This window comes from Myxine glutinosa, chromosome 13, assembly GCF_964187855.1.
Source record: "Myxine glutinosa chromosome 13, kmMyxGlut1.1, whole genome shotgun sequence".
Classification (NCBI taxonomy): Eukaryota; Metazoa; Chordata; class Myxini; order Myxiniformes; family Myxinidae; genus Myxine; species Myxine glutinosa.
In genome coordinates, this window is record NC_136273.1 from 91,236,475 (window position 1) to 91,261,562 (window position 25,088).

Genomic DNA, 25,088 nt, shown 5'->3' on the forward strand with positions numbered 1-25,088 from the left:
TCACTGATTGTCTGTCGCAGCAAGAATTCAACAACAGGATTATATCACAGGTGGCGTGGCAAAATGTACGGACAGGTGCATTTGATGATTGGCTTCACAGTCGGGTATACAAGGGTTGTTGCGTTCTGTATTCGTGTAAAACAACTGCTGCACGTCTCCAAAAGTTATTGCCGCTTCCTCTGGAGATGGTCCGTCAACTCGACAATGCTGTTTGTCATGGAGTGGTGGCTTTACGAAATTACGGCATGAAACAGCATGCTATTGCTCGGCAGTATGGCATCAGTCAAGGTCAGGTGTCAAAGATCCTGAAACGAAATGCTCAGAGGGGTGTCCCTACTCCAATACCGAGGCCAGGACGTCCCCGCAGAACCACAAGGAGGGATGATCGCCAGCTGCACCGGTTAGTCCGCAATGGTCGTACCAAGTCAGCTAATCGGCTTCGGGCTGAGTGGCAGCAACTGACAAATGTGCCTGTATCCAGAAGGCTAGTCAACCAACGACTGGTTCAGGCAGGCTATCGTGCCAGGCGTCCCCCTGAGAAAGCCACGCCTGACCAGACAACACCGCCAGCGCCGATTGCAGTGGGCCAGAGAGCACCATCAATGGCAGCCAGGACACTGGAATCACGTGATCTTCAGTGACGAGTCTAGATTTCTGGTCTATCGTCAAGATGGCCGCGTCCGAGTGTGCAAACAAGTGCATGAAGCCTACAACAAAGATTGTATAGTGCCAAGAGTCCAAGCTGGAGGTGGTGGGGTGACCGTTTGGGCTACTTTTCATGCAGGGGGCAAAACTGACCTGGTTGTTCTGAATGGAAACCTGAACCAGTTCAAGTACAGGGCCATTCTGGAAGAAACATTGCTTCCATTTGCTCGTGCAGCCTTTCGAGGAAACCTTGTCTTCCAAGATGACAATGCATGGCCTCATCGTGCTCGCATGATCCAACACTTTCTTGCTGACCGTGGTGTAGAGCATATGGAGTGGCCTGCCATGTCCCCGGATATGAATCCGATAGAGAACTTGTGGGCAGAATTAACGCGTCAAATCGACCACTTGGACCAGCAGCCGACCTCTGTGCGTGAATTGCAGTAGGCTATTGTCACTGCATGGCAAGCAATTCCTGTCCAAACCTTGGCAAATCTCGTGAACAGCATGCCTCAATGTGTACATGCTCTCCTGAATGCTCGTGGGGGTTACACGAAGTACTGAACTGTAATTTTACTGTCCGTAATCCCAGTCGTAATTTAACTTTTGTTTTTGTTTAAAAAATTTTTGGCTAATGTGCAAAATAAAGAGATACTTCTGGAAAACGTACAGAAGTTTAACACAGTACTGTCCATGAATTGAGTTCGATATCAGTTTACATCACTTTCAAGGATCAATTTATTTGTTTCGAAATGTCAAATGTAGTTTTTGTTTCTTTTAAAGGTCACATTAACAAAATCTAGAATAATTTCTACATAATTCCAATGAACTTTTGGTTCTAAGACATCTTGAAAAGTAAGTTCACCCCCACAAAAAAAAAATTCCATATTAAATGCCAAGTCTGTATATATATATATTCAAGGCGGCTCTGCTTGATGTTTAGCCAATGGGGACCAATGAATAAATCTCTGTCTGTTGACAGAGTGGCCGGGCTGAGGCCTCCAGAAAACCCTTTGGGTCGGAGGTGACGCTTTGGTCTAGGACTTCGGTCCACAGGAGATCGGGACAGCGCTCGTCATGCTGTTATGTTCGTTGATTATATATATATATATATATAAATCTCAATTCCATCTTAAATTCAGGCTGTAACACAACAAAGTTTGAAATAAGTCAAGGGGTGTGAATACTTTCTGAAGTCACTCTGTGTGTGTATGTATGGAAATTTACGCAGTTTAATGTCTCAATGTACTCTGAAATTAAGCATAGCACAAATAAACAATTGGAGATAAAAAAAAATCATAGAATCATTTTGTTGAACAAAATTTAATTGAAATTTTTGACTCGGCAAAGTAACCACCTTTTTCCCTTTCGTTTACGTGTGTGTAAAGTAAAGTGACCTTAACAGTAAAGTAACTTAAAGTAAAGTAAAGTAAAGTTCCTCGTCTTGAAAGGCTCATTTTGGATATGGAGGAAGTTTATGGATGCACGTCGAACGGTGTAGGTTGGTTGTGTTTTTTTTTGTTTGTTTTTTTTTTTGTTTCCATTATTATTTCTTATTTTGTGCAGCATGCACTGAGTGCATGCTCAGTAGCATTGGCAGCAGGAAGATACAGGTGGCGACATGATCAGGTGCTGGCGGTGGTGGTGCAGATGGTGCAACAAGAGGTGCTGAGATCGAGAGAGAGAGAAGAGTGGAGGAGGAGACTGATGGGGGAGAGGTGTGGTTTGTCAAAGAGGGCCAAGTGGTAAGAGGTGGAAAGAGGAGGAGGTGGAAAGCAAGAGGGCTGTCAGATGCTTGTGATTGGCAGGTGGTGGCAGACCTAAAGCCACAATTGGTATTCCCAGAGGAGATCTGTGTGACAAGGTTGCGGCCTGACATTGTCATTTGGTCAAGTGCAACAAGACAGGTCATCTTCAGGGAGTTGTCGGTACCTTGGGAAGAGAACATGGAGGAGGTGCACGAGAGGAAGAGAGGAAAGTACAGTGAGCTGGAGGCAGAGTGCCGGGAGAAGGGTTGGTGAGTTTCGTGTCAGCCATTTGAGGTGGGGTGTAGAGGGTATATTGGCAATTCCTTTTTTGCATTTCTTGCTAGGCTGGGAGTGTGTGGGACAGAAAGGAGGATGTGTGACAAGGTGGCCCAGGTTGCCTTGAAAGGCTCATCTTGGATATGGAGGAAGCTTATGGAGGCACGTCGAACGGGTTTTCTTTTTTTTTCTTTTTTGTTACCATTATTATCTCTTATTTTGTGTACTAGGGCATGCCCGTACTATATATATATCTAAAAGTATATCCCCCCCCCCTCTATTTACATGCAATGGTTTGGTCCAAAGCTAACGGCTTGCGAGTACGGTGACAATCCCCCCCCTCTATTTACATGAAATGGTTTGGTCCAAAGCTAACGGCTAGCGGAGTTTGGTAAAGAAATCGCCATAGCGTGCACAAATGCGCAGGAAAGCGAAAGAATCGCAAATTAGTTTAAATTAGTTGTAAAACATAGTTTAACGCCAACATAGCGGCAACATAGTTTGCCAACGTGAAATAAATGAATACGCTCTCAAATGTGCCAAAAAAAAAAAAAAACGCTACCCGTACGCTCTACCCCGCCCGTACGCCCGTAAACAAAAAAAACAACGCTCTTCGCTTCCGCCCTTCGCTCTGACTGAATTGGGAGAAATAATGCGCATAAGAAATCGAGAAATTATTATTTTCTCCGGAAGAAATCGAATTACGTACCGTAATGGCGCACGCGCTGGGCTCAGCATCAGCTCGCTCTCACATCGGCCACGCCTACGCAATAACTATAACGCGTTCTGTGATTGGATGCCGGAAGTGCAGTCCTCACTGTCCGGAAGGTCGTATATCGCAGTTACGATGAATCGCAAATTAGTTTTTATTAGTTATAAAACATAGTTTAACGGCAACATAGTTTGCAAACGTGAAATAAATGAATACGCTCTCAAATGTGCCATCCGAGGCAGAGTGTGTCCGCCACGTTCGGCACACGCGATAGCTCGCTGCTCTCTGATTGGTTGAATCGTTTTTTGGACATAGCTCGGTAAGTAATTGTCCGATTAATATGAAACCTTGAAAAGGCACATCCTCGGGTCCCCAGCAATATACCTGGCAAGTTTCAAGTATATCGGACCGGTAGTTGTCGAGAAACAGCGGTCACAGACATACAAACAAACAAACGTACAAACAAACATACACACAGAGATTACTGGAATTATAGATAGATATGAGTGAGTGGGTGAGGGTGTGTGTTTTTGCATGAATTAATTTTTGCATGAGTGTGTGTTTTTGTGTGTTGAGTGGTGTATGATGCAAGGGTAGGTGGTTGGTTGGTTGGTGTTGTGTGTGTGTGTGGGTGTGTATGTGTGTATGAATGATCTGGTGTGTTTTGTTGGTGAGTGGTGAAGGGTATAAAGGTGGGTGTTTGAGTGTGCCACCATGTTTGTTTGGTGCTGTGGATTCTGGATGTGGAGGTGTTGTTGTTGTTGTTCGCACTGGCTGGGGGTGGGGGTATGTACGCATCCAGGTGCAGTTGCTGCATGTGGATGTGTATGTGCCCCTGCTGGCCCACCTTAGCTGACCGTATCGAGGTTGAAGGGCCGAAACGGGATGATGCTGAGGACCTCGACTGAGGACCCGGTCAGTGCGGCACACTTGTGACCAGATGTGTTTTGAACTTATATATATATATATATATATATATATTGTTGTGGATCTCAAACGTCAGCCTTCCCCTTACCAAGGGGGGATTAATCCCCTTGTCTGTTATCTAGCCGACACGATCCGGGGCTATGACGTTCCTTCCGGACGACGTTAGGTAGGGTCGTAAGCCGAATTCTTATAACCTAATTACTAACGCCGGCCATGAAGCAAGGAAATAACCCCGCCCATGAAGCAAGGAAATAACCCGCCCGAACCACGGTTTTAGTGGACACGCCGAGCGATAGCGAGCCGCGATTCGGGCCGTTAACAGGTACTAAACCCGATTGGAGCGGTTGTGATCGTGCCACGCTTACCCAATTGAGAAATCACTAAGACGGTCGAATTAAGAGGAAACAGAAAGAACAAGCAATTTATTAATTATTTACACAGGAAGAAGGAGAAGTACAGAATACACAGGGCAGCCTTAATAACAGTCTTATACTTATCCCCAGACAAACGGGCCCGCACACACACACACACACTCACACGGGGATGTAGATGGTCGGGGTTGAAGGTCCAGGGAGGATGTCCACAGCTCGCTCCGGTCCCCGACTCGTACCACGAAGAAGATGGTAGACGGCAGGCAAGATATCCGCGTGTCGTTGGCACGGAGCGGACAATTATATGGGGAGAGGTGAGCTAGGCTGGGCGGTTATTTCACGGCTTAGCCGCGTACGTAATAAACGAACCGGCTGGCGGATATACTGGCGGTCTCAGCAAGCCCAAAGCCAATCCCCCAACGAGTTCTTGCAATCAATGCCAAACGTGACAGTCCTCTTGATCAAAGCGCAATCGTGCAAGTCCTTTGTAAAGCGCATATACTCCCCAGTCCTTTATAATGCGCATAAGTCCTCAAGTGCTCATAAACCGCATAAGTCCTCTTTCGCACAGTCCTTATCACGCGAGTCCTGTGGAAGGGCTTTCCGTGCGCGATTATATAGCGCCGCCCAGCGAACCCTCTCGAATGTGCCCGACGCGCACTGACCACGCCCCTTAGGCCATGCCCACTCGAGCCCTGGTTGGTTGTTGGGGTCTTACCGGCTCCGCCCTTGATGTCTGCTTGACGTGGCCACACCCCCGACCTTGCGCTCCACCCCCTTTTCAGGCCTTACCTCGTGGCATTTGGCTGGTTTCAGCATCCTAATGCGAGGGGCAATGGGGTGCAGACTGGATGGGCGCAATGGGGAATGGGGTGCAGACTGGATGGTGCGCAATGGAGTCGATTGGAGGGAGGGCTGCAAAATGAACGGGGCCTACTCTTATTTATTTCTTTTACACAACGCAGGTATCACTATTGGAAATGGCCTTATCTCACATATACTAAGAAATAACTAACGTTCTCAGGTGACCTACGTGTTGCATGTGGACTAACTATGGGGGCAAAACCTTTAACCTTTATTAATCAAATTTTCACTTTCTCAGAACCGCAACAATATATACAGTGAAACCTTGACTTACGAGTTTAATTCGTTCTGTGACCGAGCTCGTAACTCAATTTGCTCGTTTCTCAAATTAAATTTCCCCATTAAAATGAATTTAAATGCTATTAATCCGTCCAGCCCCCCAAAAACCACACCAATTTTTTTTGTTTCGTGTTTTTAAATAAGAAAAATGTACTTTATAAATAACAAATAATGTATAAACAAGCACGACCTCGTATATACTGTACATAATAAAAGAGAATGTCAAGAAATAAACTGGTTTTATTAAGTGTATTTACCTTGAAGATCAGACGAAGATGCTGGCGGAGGTGGAGGAGATAACTTTTGCCTTTTTCGCCACACTTTCCTCGCTTTCACTTGCAGGGCGTTTCAATAAAAACCTGTCCAAGGAGGTTTGTTTCTTCCTCCCTTTCAAAATGTTTCGAAAATGAGTGAGGCAAGTGTCGTTACACAGCGCCAACGCACGACCTGTTGCAACTTTTTCAGGGTGTTTCTTTTCAATAAACTCTGAAATTTTCTCCCACATTCCCAACATTTCCTTAATCTCACTTGTAGCGATAACCACCTCCGCCTCTGGCTCCTTCGCGTTAATTTCCTGCAAAACCTCCGTATTCTGCTGCTGCTGTAGCTCCTTTAATTCCTCCGTTGTCAGTTAGTGTTTTTTAAATTCCTCCATGTTTTTCGACGATTACGTGTTTTATATCCAAGCACATCATCCTTTTCTTCTTCTCAGCACTGCCCTTGGCACTCAATTTCTTAGGACCCATGGTTAAAACTAAGAAATTTTCCAAAATAAACAAAATGCGAAAACAAAGCAACAGCGATACGGCAGAGATGCTTGCACGGCAAGATAACCACGTGAACTGAACGCTCGCTGGGCCACCTAGTGGCGGGTGGCGTAAGCTCGCTCGCTCGTAACTCAGATCTCGGCTCGCATCACAAAGCAAAAAATCGACCGAGCGACGGCTCGTATCTCGGAAAACTCGTAAGTTGGTGTACTCGTAAGTCAAGGTTTCACTGTATATGTATGTATGTATATATATATATATATATATATATATATATATATATATATATATATATATATATATATATATATATATATATATATATATATATATATATATATATATACATACATACATACATACATACATACATACATACATACATACATACATACATACATACATACATACATACATACACACACACACACTTGGGTTTACACAAGACTTGGGTCTTGACTTGGGTTTACACACACACACACACACACACACACACACAGACTTGGCATTTAATATGGAAATTTTTTTTTCCTTGACTTGGGTTTACTTTCTTAACTCAGTATATGAATCTGGTGAGTTTCTTTTACACTTTGGTGATTTATTTGTTAAAAGAACCATGTCACTGATTGTCTGTCGCAGCAAGAAGTCAACAACAGGATTATATCACAGGTGGCGTGGCAAAATGTACGGACAGGTGCATTTGACAATTGGCTTCGCAGTCGGGTATACAAGGGTTGTTGCGTTCTGTATTAGTGGAAAACAACTGCTGCATGTCTCCAAAAGTTATTGCCGCTTCCTCTGGAGATGGTCCGTCAACTCGACAATGCTGTTTGTCATGGAGTGGTGGCTTTACGAAATTACGGCATGAAAGAGCGTGCTATTGCTCGGCAGTATGGCATCACTCAAGGTCAGGTGTCAAAGATCCTGAAACGAAATGCTCAGAGGGGTGTCCCTACTCCAATACCGAGGCCAGGACGTCCACGCAGAACCACAAGGAGAGATGATCGCCAGCTGCACCGGTTAGTCTGCAATGGCCGTACCAAGTCAGCAAAGCCACTTAGGGCTGAGTGGCAGCAACTGACAAATGTGCCTGTATCCAGAAGGCTAATCAACCAACGACTGGTTCAAGCAGGCTATCGTGCCAGGCGTCCCCTGAGAAAGCCACGCCTGACCAGACAACACAGCCAGCGCCGATTGCAGTGGGCCAGAGAGCACCGTCAATGGCAGCCAGGACACTGGAATCACGTGATCTTCAGTGACGAGTCTAGATTTCTGGTCTATCGTCAAGATGGCCGTGTCCGAGTGCGCAGCCAAGTGCATGAAGCCCACAAAGAAGATTGTGTAGTGCCAAGAGTCCAAGCTGGAGGTGGTGGGGTGACCGTTTGGGCTGCTTTTCATGCAGGGGGCAAAACTGACCTGGTTGTTCTGAATGGAAACCTGAACCAGTTTAAGTACAGGGTCATTCTGGAAGAAACATTGCTTCCATTTGCTCGTGCAGCCTTTCGAGGAAACTTTGTCTTCCAAGATGACAATGCACGGCCTCATCATGCTCGCATGATCCAACACTTTCTTTCTGACCGTGGTGTAGAGCATATGGAGTGGCCTGCCATGTCCCCAGATATGAATCCGATAGAGAACTTGTGGGCAAAATTAACGCATCAAATCGACAACTTGGACCAGCAGCCTAACTCTGTGCGTGAATTGCAGCAGGCTATTGTCACTGCATGGCAAGCGATTCCTGTCCAAGCCTTGGCAAATCTCGTGAACAGCATGCCTCAACGTGTACGTGCTCTCCTGAATGCTCGTGGGGGTTACACGAAGTACTGAACTGTAATTTTACTGTCCGTAATCCCATTCATAATTTAACTTTTGTTTTTGTTGAAATTTGTTTTGGCTAATATGCAAAATAAAGAGATACTTCTGGAAAACGTACAGAAGTTTAACACAGTACTGTCTGTGAATTGAGTTCGATATCAGTTTACATCACTTTCAAGGATCAATTTATTTGCTTCGAAATGTCAAATGTGGTTTTTGTTTCTTTTAAAGGTCACATTAACAAAATCTAGAATAATTTCAACATAATTCTCATGAACTTTTGGTTCTAAGACATCTTGAAAAGTAAGTTCACCCCCACAAAAAAAATATTCCATATTAAATGCCAAGTCTGTATATTGTTGTGGATATGAGGATTGTGTTTTGTTTATTGAGTTTTTTATTACCTTCGCAAAAGCGGAAGGTTATGTTTTGATCGCTGTGTATTTATTTGTATGTCTGTGTGTGTGTGTGTGTGTATGTTATTCGCATAACTCAAAAAGTATTCAACCGAATTGCATGAAATTTGGTGGGATGATTGGTTATTATACGGGACACATTTGATTAGATTTTGGGAGCAATCGGGTCAAAGGTCAAGGTCAAGGTCACGAAAAGGTCAAAATCGTATTTTAGTACAGTACAGAACAGTAGCTGCGGCGAAGGTATGCGCTCTACCGAGTGCCCGTTCTAGTTATTATTGCTTTATTCTGGACCCTCCTTACTCCAGTTATGTATAAAGGTCAAAGGGCGTCCCATAATTAGGTCATAAACAATCACGTCAGCCAATCATAGATTTCTCCCTTGTTGATCGTTATATCTTTATTATGTGTATTAGGGTAAGGCCTTGTCTTCCATTAAGATGACACTCCATTGCACCAAGTGAAATAAGATAGATCCCCCTTCATTCCCATTCCCAAAACCTCCATTTCCAACTGCGTCATTGCCAAGCCTCAATTGCCAATTACATCCCCTCCAAGCCTCCATTGCCAACTGCACTGGTCAGTTTGCCAGGTTTGCTACAGCTGTGGTTGTTGATTTCGCCCCAAAGCCGCCATTAAGCATGTGCTCAGCTCGGGGAAGAAGGGCGTGCCCGCCCATCGTCATCAAGGGCGGAGCCAGAGGGCCGTGCCGACCAATCAGGGCCGAGGCGAGCTGACCGATGGGTGTGTCCTGAAGGCCGGCGGCTTGATCGCCTGAGGCGCTATAAAAGCGCGCGCGCAAGAAGCAAGGACGTTGTTGAGTTGAGTGGTTGGACCAGACGAGTCAGACGAGTCCTGGAGAAAGCACGCGACGTCCACGCAGCAGCAGCAGCAGCCACAGCAGCAACAGCGGCAGCTTCAACAGCAGCAACAGCGGCGGCTTCAGCAGCAGCCACAGCAGCTTCAGACACAGCAGCTTGGGGCCTTGACGGCAGTTTTGAGCGGGGCCACGAAGGAACGGCGGCTGCCAAACGCGCCGATCGTGCTGCAGTATCCGTGGACCTTCCTCTCCCTCCAGCCATCCACCTCCTGCCAGTCCTATCATCATTCCCCGCGTGAGTCTGTCCTTGTTTGTTCTGTCCCTGGGTTAATTAAGACTGTAGGTAAGCTAGCGTTGCACTGTGTCTCTAATATCTTCTGTAAATTATTTTCTTATCTTTCCTCCTTCCTTGGTTACTTTTGGTTGTATATAGTAAATAAATTATATTTGTATTCCTTACCCTATGTCTTTCTTCTTCTTCACATCCTTCGCTTTAGTCTTTTCCCCATTGAATATCTGTGGCGCGATTTTGGCCAACGTTCAGAAATCGGGTTAGTCGGGGTAACTGTTCGGCCGCGGCGCCATCCGCTCGGCAAACAACATCTTGTCCGCGGTCCGTAACAATATATATATATGGTAGTGTACGCTGTATCAGCATGTCACTGCGTCCTTGGACGACTCCTCTGCACCATCCTGACACACACCACTAAGTGTGCTCTGGAATGAGGTGTTTGTGCAGCGGCCAGTGTGCAAATCCTGCCACCAACCTCCTTGAGAGAGGACCCAGTACCCTGGTACTCATTTCGCCAACCTCGGGAGGATGAGAGGCTGAGTCAACCCCACCTGGTATTAATTCAACAGTTGAACGGGATTCAAACTCAGGACCTTAGGATCCCAAGCCCGTGTCATAGAAGGGTGTACACTAAATATAATGTCGACACCTCGAGAACAATGTCAATATTTAATTCAATGGGGAAGAGTCATTTGTTACAACAAGAGAATACAATGATAGCCGGCACCAAAACATCTCAAGTTACACAGCCAAGAAACACATCATGACATCCAATGATCTCCTCTACTGTCTTAGCTAACTTTGGTTCTTTTATAGTATTTGAGACTATTGAAAGAAGGGTTGGGTTGTCTCTGAAGCCGCAAGAGATAGGGAAGATGGAAAACAGAGGCAGAAGAATCCGAGACATTCAGGTGCCAATTCACATCTGTTTAACAGACCTTAAGAGATAAGCATTTTGAAAAAAGGAGTCCAGACATTCCACTAATATTTCTGGAACCACAGCTTCATGGTCTTCAGAAATATTATATTTCATCCTTGCACAGATTATCAATGTGAACTTTATTCCTGTAAGTCTTTCTTCGCATAGTGAACACACAAGTTCTATAACTCATAATGTAGATTACTCAAAGATTTATCACTAATTATGCTCTTGACCTTTATTGGCAATATGCATTTTGAAGATTATAATGATTGGTGTGTCATGAGATGTGTTTATTTAAAACAACGAGTGGAAGATACAATCATTCAAAATTAGCCATTGTCTTTAAACAGCAACGGCAAATAACATTTATTACTCCGGAGAATGAAAGCATGAAAAAAAAACTTTGTAACAAGAAGAAGAAGAGAAACATCTCACTTCAGGTGGGAGTCGAATCGGACTCCCACACCCGCCACACTAACCATTAGGCCAACACCAGGTATATATATATATATATATATATATATATACATATATATATATATATATAACTGTAAGAAATAGTAGAAACTCCAAAGTACGAGCAGGGCGTCTCATTTGTATTGAATAAATAATCGTTAGATTAAATAAGACGCGGACGTAGCTTCAGGACGTCGATCTTTAATTGTAGACAAGCTTTCGACCAACAAAGGTCTTCTCCTGAGTCTACAAAAACAGCAGGCATGTATATCAGTCAAGGCATGTGTATATATATATATATATATATATATATATATATATATATATATATATATATACTCAGAGGCAAAAGTTATTGTGACATGGAATTTTTTCATTGGTAATCTTGTGAATGACTTTTTGGATTTGAACCAGAGAAAGAGTCTCTTAAAATGGTCGAAGAAACGCAACCAAGCAGTTGTTGTTCGAATTGCACGAAATTTGCAAGAAGCATGACATATTCGAGAAAAATGGCCAGCAATGTTCACTTTAAAAGGCCAGACAACCAGACGCTTATCATTTCCACTCAATGCAGTCTTAAGAAGTGCAGAAGTCAGAAAAACACCTCTATTCATCGTTCTGGAACAAGTTCGACATGCCACGCCTCGGGGAAAATGACAGATGGAGAGCTATAGGTATGCTTCAGTCTGGTACCTCGCAGCGTGATGTTGCTCGTCGATTCAACGTCCATTGAAACACCATTTGGCACTTATGGCGACGTTTTCAGCAAAACAATCAAGTTATAGACCGTCCCCGTAGTGGCCGCCCACCAGTGACGACCCCACGTCAAGACCGATGGATTCGAACCACGCACCTCCGACACAGGTTCCAGCCAGCAACCCTTACAGCCCGTACCATACCTGGCAACAGAGGTTTATCTGCGAGAACAGTTCGACGACATCTACGCGTCTACGGCATCCGTGCAAGACGCCCAGCCCGACGGCCAATTCTGACGCCAGAACATCGACGTCTCCAGTGGAGCAGACAACACTTGCGATGGGGAGCACATTAGTGGAGAAGAGTTCTCTTCACCTATGAGTCACGTTTCCTTCTTCACCGAGCTGACGGTAGGACAAGTGTCTGCAGGCGCACAGGTGAACGTTAAATCAGGCCATGTGTTCTGGAAGGGGATCGTTTTGGAGGTGGGGGCGTTATGATCTAGGGTGGGATAACAGCTGCAGCAAGGACGTCAATGATTGTGATTGAGGGGAACTTGAATGCTGTGAGGTACCGAGACGAGATTTTGCAAATGGCCACTTTACCGTTTTTGCAACAGAACGGCCCTGGAGTGACGTTTCAACACGATAACGCCAGACCACACGTTACTCGAGTTGTACAGCAGTATCTTAATCAGAACAATGTTAATGTGTTACCCTGGCCTGCAAAATCCCCTGATTTGTCACCCAGTGAACACATCTGGGATGAAATGGAGCGATGTTTACGACGTCATCTGAATCCTCCAACAACGCTGAAGGAACTCCGCCAAATCCTTCCTCGGATATGGAATGATCTTCCCCAGGACTTTCATCGAAGTTTAGTGGCCTCAATGAGGCGAAGGTGCCAGGCCTGCATCAAAGCACAAGATGGACACACTCGCTACTGACCGTGTGAACTTGCTTGCGAACCCCCTCTTGTGTTGTGGCTCATTTGCATATGCCAGGTGCGCTGTTCTTATGGACTGTTGATCGTTACCATACCTTGAAACATTTGTCTTTCCATGTAATAACATTTCATTCGCGGCAGTAAAAGTTTAACACTGATTCTGTTTGTTGTTTGTGTGTCACAATAACTTTTGCCTTTGAGTATATATATATATATATATATATATATATATATATATATATATATATATATATATATATATATATATACACAAACAATAGTAGTATGAGACAGAGGTTCAGTGTATTTACTGACGAACACACATTTTATTTTATTGGGATTCAAAGAGAGTTTGTTCGATTTAAATGAGGATGAAACCTTAATGAGCCCACTATTGAGAGTATTGATCAAAGAGTCGCAACTATGATTAGAATAGATGACAGTCGTATCATCGGCAAAGAGAAAAAAGGTAATAAGGGAGATCCAGTATGTATGTCATTGACATAAAACAACAAAATATTAGGATCAAGTGTAGATCCTTGGGGTGCTCCATGGCTAATAGCTCTCCATGAAAAATTCGAGCTTTTAACAACTGAATTGTCTATTATTAAGGTAGTCTTTAAACCATTCAAGAGCACACACAACCTCTAGCATCATATAAATCAAGTTTGGAGAGATTAATATTATGATCAATCACATCAAAGGCCTTAGACAAGTCATTTAAAACAATAACGGTGCACAGTTTGTCAGAGAGGGAATTATAAAGGAAATCTATCCAATGAACAGGAGTCATCTGTAGAGTTCTTACAACGAAAGCCAAACTTTTGATCAAATATAATGTTGAAGTTGGAGAGAAATTTATATGGACAGTTATAAACAAGTCTCTCCAATTTTTTTAGAAATACACAAGAGAACAGATAAGTGCCTGGAATTTAAAATGGCCTGGCGATCATTACTTTTGAACACTGGAGTAACTTTAGCAACCTTAAGATTCAAGGGAACGGAATTTCATGTTTTTATTTGTGTGTTTATATAAATAAGATGAATTGAAGCTTTGTCAGATTGGTGCATCAGGTCAGATTGATCGCAAATCCTATTTTTTTTAGAATCGAGTTTACTTTTTCTTTCTTGGTCTTGAACTATTTAATACTTAGATGGGTTGGTTGAACATTCGCGAATAAAACAAAATTACTTCATCTTGGTTGGTATTATCTGCACGTCATTAAATTAAATAATCATTGAACACAATCTGATGTTTTTGGTGTTTGCTTTTTCAATAAGAAGAAAATCTTGTAATCATTCCACCTGAAGCCTTTATGAAGTTTGTTGCCCATGCAAGTCTTTCTGAAATATGACAAAATGGCTACGTTATACTTCAGAGCCTTTATTTGACGTTTGTTGCCACCAATGACTCCCGTTTCCCCCTCATCCCCCTCCCAAGGATCTTCCAGACACTGTGCAGGTTGGAGGTAGAATTTCTCCTCAAGTTGTTTGGGATTATTTGAGCAAAGTCAAAGCAACGAAGGTATGATCGCACAACTGATTTTTGCTTTGCCATTTCTTCACTTGTTTTGGGTTTCTGTGGACTTGCCAAATGTTTTACAATTTGGGGGATTTCTGCATTTATTTATTTGTTTATTTTTACCGCGCGCATGCGAAGCGGAAGCGGGCTAAAGCACTTGGTTTACTTTGTCTAACTACAAATGCCAGTTTATGATTGAGGAACTTAATTTATATTGAATGTTATATTTTGAACGTGAAGCGGAAAACAAACCTTTAGTTTAGCAGTGCTTTGGCTCTGAATTCATCCCGGTCACTCATGTGCAGAGAGGAGATAATTTATTGTCTGGCGGTCAAACAACATGCAAAATAATTCCAAACAGGAAACTTACGTGTTGCAGTACTCGGACAACATATTACGGCATTTTACATCATCTCGACCAATCAAATTTTCTCCTCGCAGACCCCGCCCATGTTCTTTTTAGTCAAAACGCCGTGGGGTAAGGTGTTCTATGAACTCTCCAGTTTTTGTTCTTTGCTTTAGCATTCCTTGGTCGATACTAATTACGTCTGCCACCTAAGTTGGGCGTAGGATATGTTTTCACCCCCTGTCTGTCTCTTTGTATGTTTGAGAACAGGATATCTCAAAGTTGTGGATGGATTTGGGCAAAATTTTGTGGAGAAGTTGAGTATATGGCAAGGATGAAATGTTTAGGTTTTGGTGAAGATCCGCATCCGGTTTGAGAATTTTCTAAAGTGATTCTTCACTTTGAGAGATGGGGCAAAAACGATATACAAGTATAGCAGGATATCTCCAAAAGTTGTGGACGGATTTGGACGAAACTCGCTGGACAGTTTGGGGTTGTGAAGTGCAATAATTCTGTTATTTTAGATTCCCACTGACATGTATATTTGTGTGGACTCCATTTCTCAACATTGATTATTCCACACCAAATTAATTATCAGAGTTGTCTGACGTAACCATGTCCAATTCTCTTGAAACTTGTCAGCTTTTCCCCTTCCACGAGAGGGCTCCACAGTCCAAATTGTCGAGCCTGAGGTCAAGTGGCTCCCGAGATTGAGAATGTTGAACCTCTAAAGTTCCCACGGCCACGAAAAATCTCAGATGGCCGTATCTCAGGTTCATGTTCAATAATCTCTGTCTCATGAAACACTTGACCAATGAAGTTGTTGGCTGTGAAACTTGGTTGTAGAACCCTCGCACGGAAGGGAACTTGACTGACATATTTCATGAAATGCAAAGATATTGATGGCAAATCTTGTGCTGAAGTGTGATTATTTGGTACACAATGACCTACAGTGCATTCAGAAAGTATTCAGACCCCTTCAGTTTTTTCACATTTTGTTATGTTGCAGCCTTATGCTGAAATCTTTTAAATTCATTTTTTCCCTCATCAATCTACACTCAATACCCCATAATTTTAAAGAGAAAACAGGATTTTAGAAAGTTTTGCAGATTTATTAAAAGGAAAAAACTGAAATATCACATTGACATAAGTATTCATACCCTTTGCTATGACACTTGAAATTTAGCTCAGGTGCCTCCCATTTCTCTTGATCATCTTTGAGATGTTTCTACATCTTGATTGGAGTCCACCTGTGGTAAATTCAATTGATTGGACATGAATTGGAAAGGCACACACCTGTCTATATAAGGTCTCACAGCTGACAATGCATATCAGAGCAAAAACCAAGCCATGAGGTCGAAGGAACTGCCTGCAGAGCTCAGAGACAGGATTGTGTCGAGGCACAGATCTGGAGAAGCCTACAAAAAAATTTCTGCTGCATTTAGTCTGGGATCCGAGACCTCAAAATTAGATTTTGAAGTGACACCCCTGCTATAAAATGTTTGACCCCAAGATCATGTCTGTGGGGGTGTTAGCCACCAGAAAAGTGACCTTAGCAAGGTAGTTTGGATTGCGCGAATTCTGTAGGGACATTTTTTAACTTGGGGCGTCAACTGTAAAAAAGCAAGAAATTTAGGGGTAGGGGAAATTCAATTGACCATATATCCCATAATACAGGGGTGAGTGCAACAAATTACCACTCATTCTTTTTGTTATAAAGTTGGCTTTTATATGAAACATGATTCAACGTGATTGGACCATCCATGAGGTCAGCAGAGGTCAAAAGGTCACGGAAAGTGGGTTAAGCTAAAAGTTTAGCTCCTTTAGTAAATAAAATCACATTTTTCCTACTTCAAGCTCAATATAGCCAAACTTTTACACCCAAAATATGTTGGTTGTACCCCTCTGATGTTTTTGGGAAAGAAATGCCCCGACTGAACTTAACTTACTGGCATGTATGTCACTTTAGATTTGCATAACTTTAAAAAATCACCAAAATCGGGCATTCACACTATCTATTTGCACGGTACTCTTCAACATGTTTTAAAACGACAAGTCATACCACATACTGTCTGGAAAAGTGTCATTACCTCTATTTACTCATCATCATCACCGTCATCAGTCAGAAGCCATCCACATTTTTCTCTGTCGCCATTGCAGGCACATGCAATGATGCATGGTACTCCAGCTTTCGCACAAGGGCAATTCTTCAGGCAGTTCGGTTTCTTCTCATATTTTCAGTACTTCAACTTCGCAGCAGAAGGCTTTGATGGCTTACTCTTCATGACAGGAATTAACCTGTCACCATCCACACTCCTGCCATACTCTTCAGGTGGAAGAAGCACTGGATTGCTGAGTGAAGCTTGCTTGTATAAGCTGATCTGACAAAGGCTCCTGAGAACGTGGAAGTGAAAAGCATCTTCTGTTGGAGGAAGGGAGCGCAGATCTAGTTTGCTAGATGCAAACAAGTGGGCGCGGAGCTTATCCAGGGATGAATACCCTGGCTTGCCGTAGAGATCACAAAAGAAGCTTCGTGCTTCAGTTATCACCTGATCATGTGCAGAAGGTCCGGATTCATGTCGGATGAAATTGGACAACGCTGGCTGTTTGTCAACATGCTGGAGTGCGACTTTCACTGCTCTCTTCTTACCCCGTTTGAAAGGATAGCTCACCGAATCACAACCTGACAGAATGTAGGAGATGAGCAGTGTGTCTGTGAGTGCCAATACATCCTTTCCAACTGCTTTGGCCAACTCATTCACCAAGTCATGGATGGGGAGGAACAGATCATCCTTTTCCACCCATAACTCAACAACGTTTGTCAACAGAGGGAAATGATACATTGACAAGACGATGATATCTGTATCTGTAGCCTGAATGACAACTACGCTGTTGTCACAGCTAGCAATGTGAGCAAAGATTCTGGTGTCCACCTCCTCGTGGTTAGGGCAGTACAGCTCATCAACATTGGTATGTTCCGTCTGCGTCACACGAGTTGCCTGGGCGTTGACCCCAAGGACCAGGCAGAAGCCATCAGGCCAGGATGACTCCTGGGACCAACGTGAAGCAAGATACGACAGCAGATTAGTCTTGTTACAAGGGTTTGACAGGAATGTGTTCCAATCAGGGATTTTCATGATGTCCGCTGGAACAAACTCTGGCAAGTTGGTATTTGACTCCCGTCTCTGGCGTTCATCCCCTTTTAGACTCTTCAACCCAAAATCATATTGATCGCCCACGAATGATCGCCCACGAAATGCACTTCAGTGCAATGTCTGGGTTTCATGTTCAAGAGTTTGTTCCTGTACCTTTCCTGAAGTTGGTCAAATGTACTCGAACCAAGTGTGTTGAACCGCTGGATGAATGCCATTGCATCGACTACATAAACTGCATCAGATGCAGAAGGAGGCAACTCTTTTAACGGTTCCCATGACTCGGCAACCTCTGACTGTAGAGTGGATAGATAGTTGGATTTGCAACCTTTGCGCATGGAAAATCCATTCTTCTCTGGCTCAAACAACGAGGGAGGGTACTCAAGCCATTCATAACTAAATGCCTCAGTCCGTGCCTCATCACTCAGTTCCTGTGCGAAACAAAGTGCCCTTGTCACTGCACTCTCCTCTCTGATGACTTCTTTCACAGTGTCCATCTTTTTCTTACTTTTCTTCAGATGCGTGGCGAATGTTTCTATCTTCGGTTGGACAATCTTGTCTGCATTCGTTGTCGTGGCAGCATCCATTGCCTCCAAGCCTAGACGGTTGGCATCTACCAGGGTAGTTGCTGCAAGAATCTGACCTGTGGATATGTTCATTAGTTTATCTGTTGCAAGTGAAGGATCGAATGGGTTTTGCATCTTCTCTTCCACGGTCCGTTTGATCTGCAACACGGCTTCCATGTCGTCTTTCCTCAGCTTCTCGTGGTGGTCAGATTGCGGCGAGGCCATGTGTGCCATCTGTTTTGCACTTTCAGAGACAGAGGTCATGAACGGTAGAGCCTTGATGTACTTTTCTCGTGCTGATTCAGACTGTGTTATACCCTTAAGGAGGCTTGTTTTGCCTTCCCTATTGTAGGTCTGTTCAAGGGCAAGGTCTGTCCACACACCATTAAAGTCTCCTGCAGTCTGGTGAACTGTGAATTTGCCAGCTGCAAACTCCTCGTGCACTTCTTGTGCTGTTTCTGGAAGCTTTTGCATCTCACTGAGATAGATCGGAAGGCAGGACATGTACTTACTATGGCCGGAAGCAATGGTATAGGGTAGCATATTCTGTACCTCTTGTAAGTGTTGTTGCCACAGCCCAGCTCTCTCAGCATGGATGTAACGCCTTAGAATAAGCACCATGTCTATGTACATGCTCGAAAGATGGGCTGTCACTCCTAATCCCTTCTCAAAATCTCCCCAGAGTGACTCCAGTGACTAGGCATTTCATGACTTCCTTCATGAGTGCAGCAAATTCGTCCTTCTCTTTCCTGTCAAAGGCATTTCTAAGACTTTCAAGCAGAGACGAAAGCAAAGAAAGTGTCTCCTCAGTCTTCTCGAACAACAGCCATTTCTCAAATGCCTCCGACTTCAGCATGAACAATGCCTCACTCAACCATGAATGATAACGGACCATCTTATAATAATCTTTTCCTGCCATGACTATTGGCTGTACCTCGACCACAGATATCACTAGAAACCAGAATGTCCTCTATGCCACTCTCCATTATGAAAAATCCAATAGATCCCAAGAAGTTCTGGGCAATATGGAATCCTCCAAGTCGAACAATAACATCTTTGTACTTTTCCGATTCCTTCCTAAACAACCCCTCTACTATGTCATATATCGCCTGGTCACAAGTCACCACCGTCTTAGCCTGACCCATCTTAAGACTCAAGGAGACAAAGTAGTCCAATGAGGTCTGGACTACATCTGCGTTGGTTGGGTTTTGTGGAAGCAATGGTCCATAACCAAACTTTGTTTTCTCTGTTTGTATGTTTGTATGTTTGTTATGTAAATAATAATTGACAAGAAGGAAGCTTGCTCCAGCTAGGGAGGCTGAAGATCGATGGTAATCATAAAGATCAGCAAGAGTGAAGCAAGTTGCTGAAACAAATGTAGCATAATAATCACTAGCACCACTCAAAAGATGAAAAGCATCAGCCACCACAGTAAACCATCACTATTACGATCAATATAGGCCAGAAACAGTAGAGGGATGCAAAGAACATATTGTGACATATACATATGTGAATTATTTGATAAAGGAGCTAAATTTTCAGCTTAACCCACTTTCCGTGACCTTTTGACCTCTGCTGACCTCATGGATGGTCCAATCACGTTGAATCATGTTTCATATAAAAGCCAACTTTATAACAAAAAGAATGAGTGGTAATTTGTTGCACTCACCCCTGTATTATGGGATATATGGTCAATTGAATTTCCCCTACCCCTAAATTTCTTGCTTTTTTACAGTTGACACCCCAAGTTAAAAAACGTCCTTACAGAATTCGCGCAATCCAAACTACCTTGCTAAAGTCACTTTTCCGGTGGCTAACACCCCCACAGACATGATCTAGGGGTCAAACATTTTATAGCAGGGGTGTCACTTCAAAATCACTTTTTTACACATTTCCAGGCCTCAGATCCCAGACTAATTGAAGGTTCCCAAGAGCACAGTGGCCTCCATAATTCTTAAATGGAAGAAGTTTGGAACAACCAGGACTCTTCTTAGAGCTGGCCGCTAGGCCTAACTGAGCAATCGGGGGAGAAGGGCCTTGGTAATAGAGGTGACCGAGAACCCGATGGTCACTCTGGCTGAGCTCCAGAGATCCTGTGTGGAGATGGGAGAAACTTCCAGAAGGACAACCATCACTGCAACACTTCACCGATCTTTGCTTTATGGCAGAGTGGCCAGACGGAAGCCAAACAGTTCAATCTTTGTTTCATCAGACCACAGAATCTTATTTCTCACAGTCTGAGAGTCCTTTAGGTGCTTTTTTTGCTAACTCCAAGCAGGCTTTCATGTGTCTTTCACTGAGGAGAGGCTTCCGCCTGGCCACTCTGCCATGAAGCCCAGATCGGTGGGGTGGTGCAGTGATGGTTGTCCTTCTGGAAGTTTCTCCCTTCTCCACACAGGATCTCTGGAGCTCAGCCAGAGTGACCATCGGGTTCTCGGTCACCTCTATTGCCAAGGCCCTTCTCCCTCGATTGCTCAGTTTGGCCGGGCGGCCAGCTCTAGGAAGAGTCCTGGTTGTTCCAACCTTCTTCCATTTAAGAATTATGGAGGCCACTGTGCTCTTGGGAACCTACAATGCAGCAGAGATTTTTTTTGTAGGCTTCCCCAGATCTGTGCCTCGACACAATCCTGTCTCTGAGCTCTGCAGGCAGTTCTTCTGACCTCATGGCTTGGTTTTTGCTCTGATATGCATTGTCAGCTGTGAGACCTTATATAGACAGGTGTGTGCCTTTCCAAATCATGTCAAATCAATTGAATTTACCACAGGTGGACTCCAATCAAGGTGTAGAAACATCTCAAAGATGATCAAGAGAAATGGGAGGCACGTGAGCTAAATTTGAAGTGTCATAGCAAAAGGTATGAATACTTATGTAAATGTGATATTTCAGTTTTTTCCTTAATAAATTTGCAAAACTTTCTAAAATCCTGTTTTCTCTTTGTCATTATGGGGTATTGAGTGTAGATTGATGAGGGAAAAAATGAATTTAAACGATTTCAGCATAAGGCTGCAACATAACAAAATGTGAAAAAAGTGAAGGGGTCTGAATACTTTCTGAATGCACTGTTTGTACTCGTCTAATAGACCATCCTCATAACATGCCTTTAGTTGAACCTTTTATTACCATCACCACCAAAGGTGGGCGGATGTTATGTTTTCTCCCCTGTTTGTTTTTTTGTTTGTTTGTGAATTTGTGAGCAGGATATCTAAAAAATATAAACGTTGTGGACGGATTCAGACGAAACTTGGTGGACAAGTTGGGTGTATGACAGAGATGCGTTGATAAGATTTTGGTGAAGATCCGGATACTATACTTTTAAAGTGATTTTTCACCATTGAGAGATGGGGGTCAAAAACAATATTAAGCAGGATATTTCAAAAAGTTGTGGACGGATTCGGATGAAACTACATGGATGAGTTGGTTGGGTGACGAGAACAAGCTGATTAGAGAAGACAGAAATGTCGTTTACTTTACGCTGCAAGCCTGTCATTCGATTGGTTAACAATATTATTTTCGTCGGGATGTGTAACTCCATCAAAGCCATGCACTTTACTCTCTCGTCCCCAGGAGATTTGCGTGATTCGCTTCCATCCTGCAACTGAGGAGGAGAAAGTTGGTTACGTTTCTCTGTACTCGTACTTTAACAGCAGGAACCGCTTTGGTGTGGTGGCTAACAATCCGCATTACATCAAAGACACGTATCTGATCCCACTGAGCTCTGAGGACGATATCCCACGTCATCTGCTCCCATTCAATGGTCCTGGTGAGGGTGTTCGGACAGGCACAGTGCTACCTGCTCTTAATCCTTCCGTTATTGTTTTCTTTTTATTGTCCTTAATTTCATCGGCACTCCACCGTTTCTTTATGACCGGTAAGCTTTCTCGCTTTGAAAGGCTATTGATTTATTACCACAGCAAATGATGGAGTTGATGTGAGTGAAGAAAACAGGCTGAAAGTCTTGGAGACTAGGGGGGGGGGGGGTGTGGTATTATTGTGATTCCTTATTTCCAATTTTTTGGCACGTGGTTGTGGCCACAGCACGTGGCTACAAATAGCATTATTGGTTGAGGGGCATGGGCATGGCTGTGCCACTAATACAACGTCCTCTGTAGGTTCGGGCAGGAATTTGTAATATGGTCAAGGTGCTGGCATTAACTCGCCTGCTATGCTCTTCACGAAGGACACCATGGGATCTTTAACATCCACCAAATAATGCAGGCAGATGGGATACCCAGTTTAACATCTATCCGAGGGACGGCACACACATTGACGCCTCACCCTGGCTGCAAGACACCTGGGTGACAGTTTGTAGCTGGTTTGAGATTCAAAGGCAGGCTACGCTGTGTGACTGTGTGATTATGTCATGTGTGACTGTGTGACCGAAAGGAAAAAAGAAAAACCTGCATGCTTTCTCCATGTTACCAAAATGAGAAGGAAACCAGTTGAAACAAGCACTGTTAACACTAATTTCCTACCTTTGTGGAATGTTAGAAACAAGGAAAGGTAACTTCAGGCTAAAAAAAAGAAACACTCTTTGGAACAATAAGAGAAGCACAAAGCTTTTATATGGGATTGTTTCTCTGTATGCAACTTTAACACAGGGACTGAAAATTCGTTTCTCGGCTTCTACCGGATGAAATCGGCTGCCAATTTCAGAAGTAAATGCTTTGTACATCGAGGTAATATGTTCCAAATTTCAACAACGTTCGTTTCTGCATTTTTTAGTTTTAATAAGAAAACCCTCAAATCAACGTTGGTGTCTGTCCATCCATTCGCCCGAAATGTGTTGGCGCTCATATCTCAAAGGCTATCAATTGAAACTAGCTGAAACCTGGAATATACATCAGCCAATATGTCGAATTAATGGCTTTCTAAACAAATTCCACCTAAGTGCCATAGTTTTTGCTTGGCTCATAGGGGTGAACCCCAAAAAGGTGGACATAGTTTGACATAGGTTGTAATTAATATAGAATGAAGTTGCATGCCGAGTGAATGAAAAAGGCACAAAAGGCACAACGCATATTTTCTCTCACCAATTCAAGAAACTGTGGATCAAAATTCGAACACAACACACATCTCAGTTCTGCTTCCAGAATCATATCAACGAGGCGAGATCAGTTCTTCGATGTTATCTGTGTCGCAGAATAAATATTTGACTCGCACAGCCACGTAGACCCGAGCATCGAGAACAATTTGGCAATGACAGCTTTCAGGGAAAGATACTGTTCATCTTCAAAAAGGTTTTGCCACATTTCAGCCAGAGATTCATTGCGAATTTGCAGATGTAACTGCTCACTCTGTAGAAACAGCATGTCGGTCTCGAACTCCTGCAGTTTCTTGTTCAGCTCATTCAAGTGAGCCATTACGTCAGTCAAAAACCGCAAATCGCATTGCCATCCTTCACTCTCAATACCTGAAAACTTTTCAGCCTGCCCTATTTCCCCCAGAAACTCGTGACTATGTGGATACAAGACAGTGAACCGTTCCAGAACCTTTTGACGACTCGGCCATTGAACATTCGCTTGGTAAACGACGTCATCAAAATCGTAGTCATCCAATTCCATGAGTGATTCTACGAACAGCCAATTAACAAGAGTGCTGTTGCTCGCAGGTGATTCACTATTTTAATTCCTTTGTTCATCAAGTCGAGCAACGTGCCATTCCCCGCCATTTATGTGCACACTTTCCTGTTGAAATAGGCAGTGGAAGGACAGCAGGGTACTGGAAACAATGCTGCGAAGACCGTTCAAGTATTGGTACAGAAGCGCAGCAATCATTGCTGGCACCCCATCTGTTGTGACTGAAACCACTTTGGTAAAATCCAGGCCAAATCTTTTCCCTACCTCCAGGGAAGTGTTTGAGCAATTCAATCCCACAAGTTTGTCCTCTGAGAGCAAAAATGGCCAGCATTTCTTTGCGTATTGTGAGGTCACTTGACACGTACTGAATCCAGAACAGAAGCTGTGCAGTGTTGATATCGGTTGATTCGTCGAAGATGTAAAATATTTAAATGTAAAAATATATAATACTAAAAAGCACACTAAATCATACATTTTTCTCAAATTTACTATGCCTTTAGCAACATAAAAAGTTTCATTGAAAGGTGTATGTACAATGCACTCAAACCTTGAAATCCAGCGAAATAAAACGCACTTTCGATGATTGTACGAGTTGGCCACAAATTTTTGTGAAATGGCCACACATGGTTTACAAGGTCTTAATCTCTGACTGTTGACATTTCAGTGTATTGTATGCAACTAGCAACGGTACCCACCCTATGGGTGGGGCTCCAATTGGGAAGCCCAAATGAAAAGGCAAAATATCATAAATTGAAGGTTTTTTTTTTTTTAAACCATTCATATAAACATCCGTTGAATCATATAATAATAATAATAATAATAGTAATAATAATAATAATAATAATAATAATACATTTATTTTATATAGCGCTTTTCAAGAAGCCCAAAGACGCTTATCTTTAGAATTTCTTATATCACACGCAAATCATCAAAATCTAAACAGTATCTTTAGAATTTCAATAAAAGCCACATCA

The 25,088-nt window shown here is 43.2% G+C and overlaps 1 protein-coding gene across 2 annotated transcripts in view; it reads left to right on the top strand.

Annotated features, from left to right (window-relative positions):
- LOC137439119 (PHD finger protein 3) overlaps nucleotides 1–25,088 on the top strand; it is a 156,614-nt gene that overhangs the window by 128,378 nt on the left and 3,148 nt on the right. For both annotated transcript variants that reach the window (XM_068134831.2, XM_068134832.2), the window contains 2 exons: nucleotides 14,393–14,476; nucleotides 22,103–22,298. In XM_068134831.2, the coding sequence (XP_067990932.2) occupies nucleotides 14,393–14,476; nucleotides 22,103–22,298 (280 nt within the window). The remainder of the gene's footprint in view (nucleotides 1–14,392; nucleotides 14,477–22,102; nucleotides 22,299–25,088) is intronic.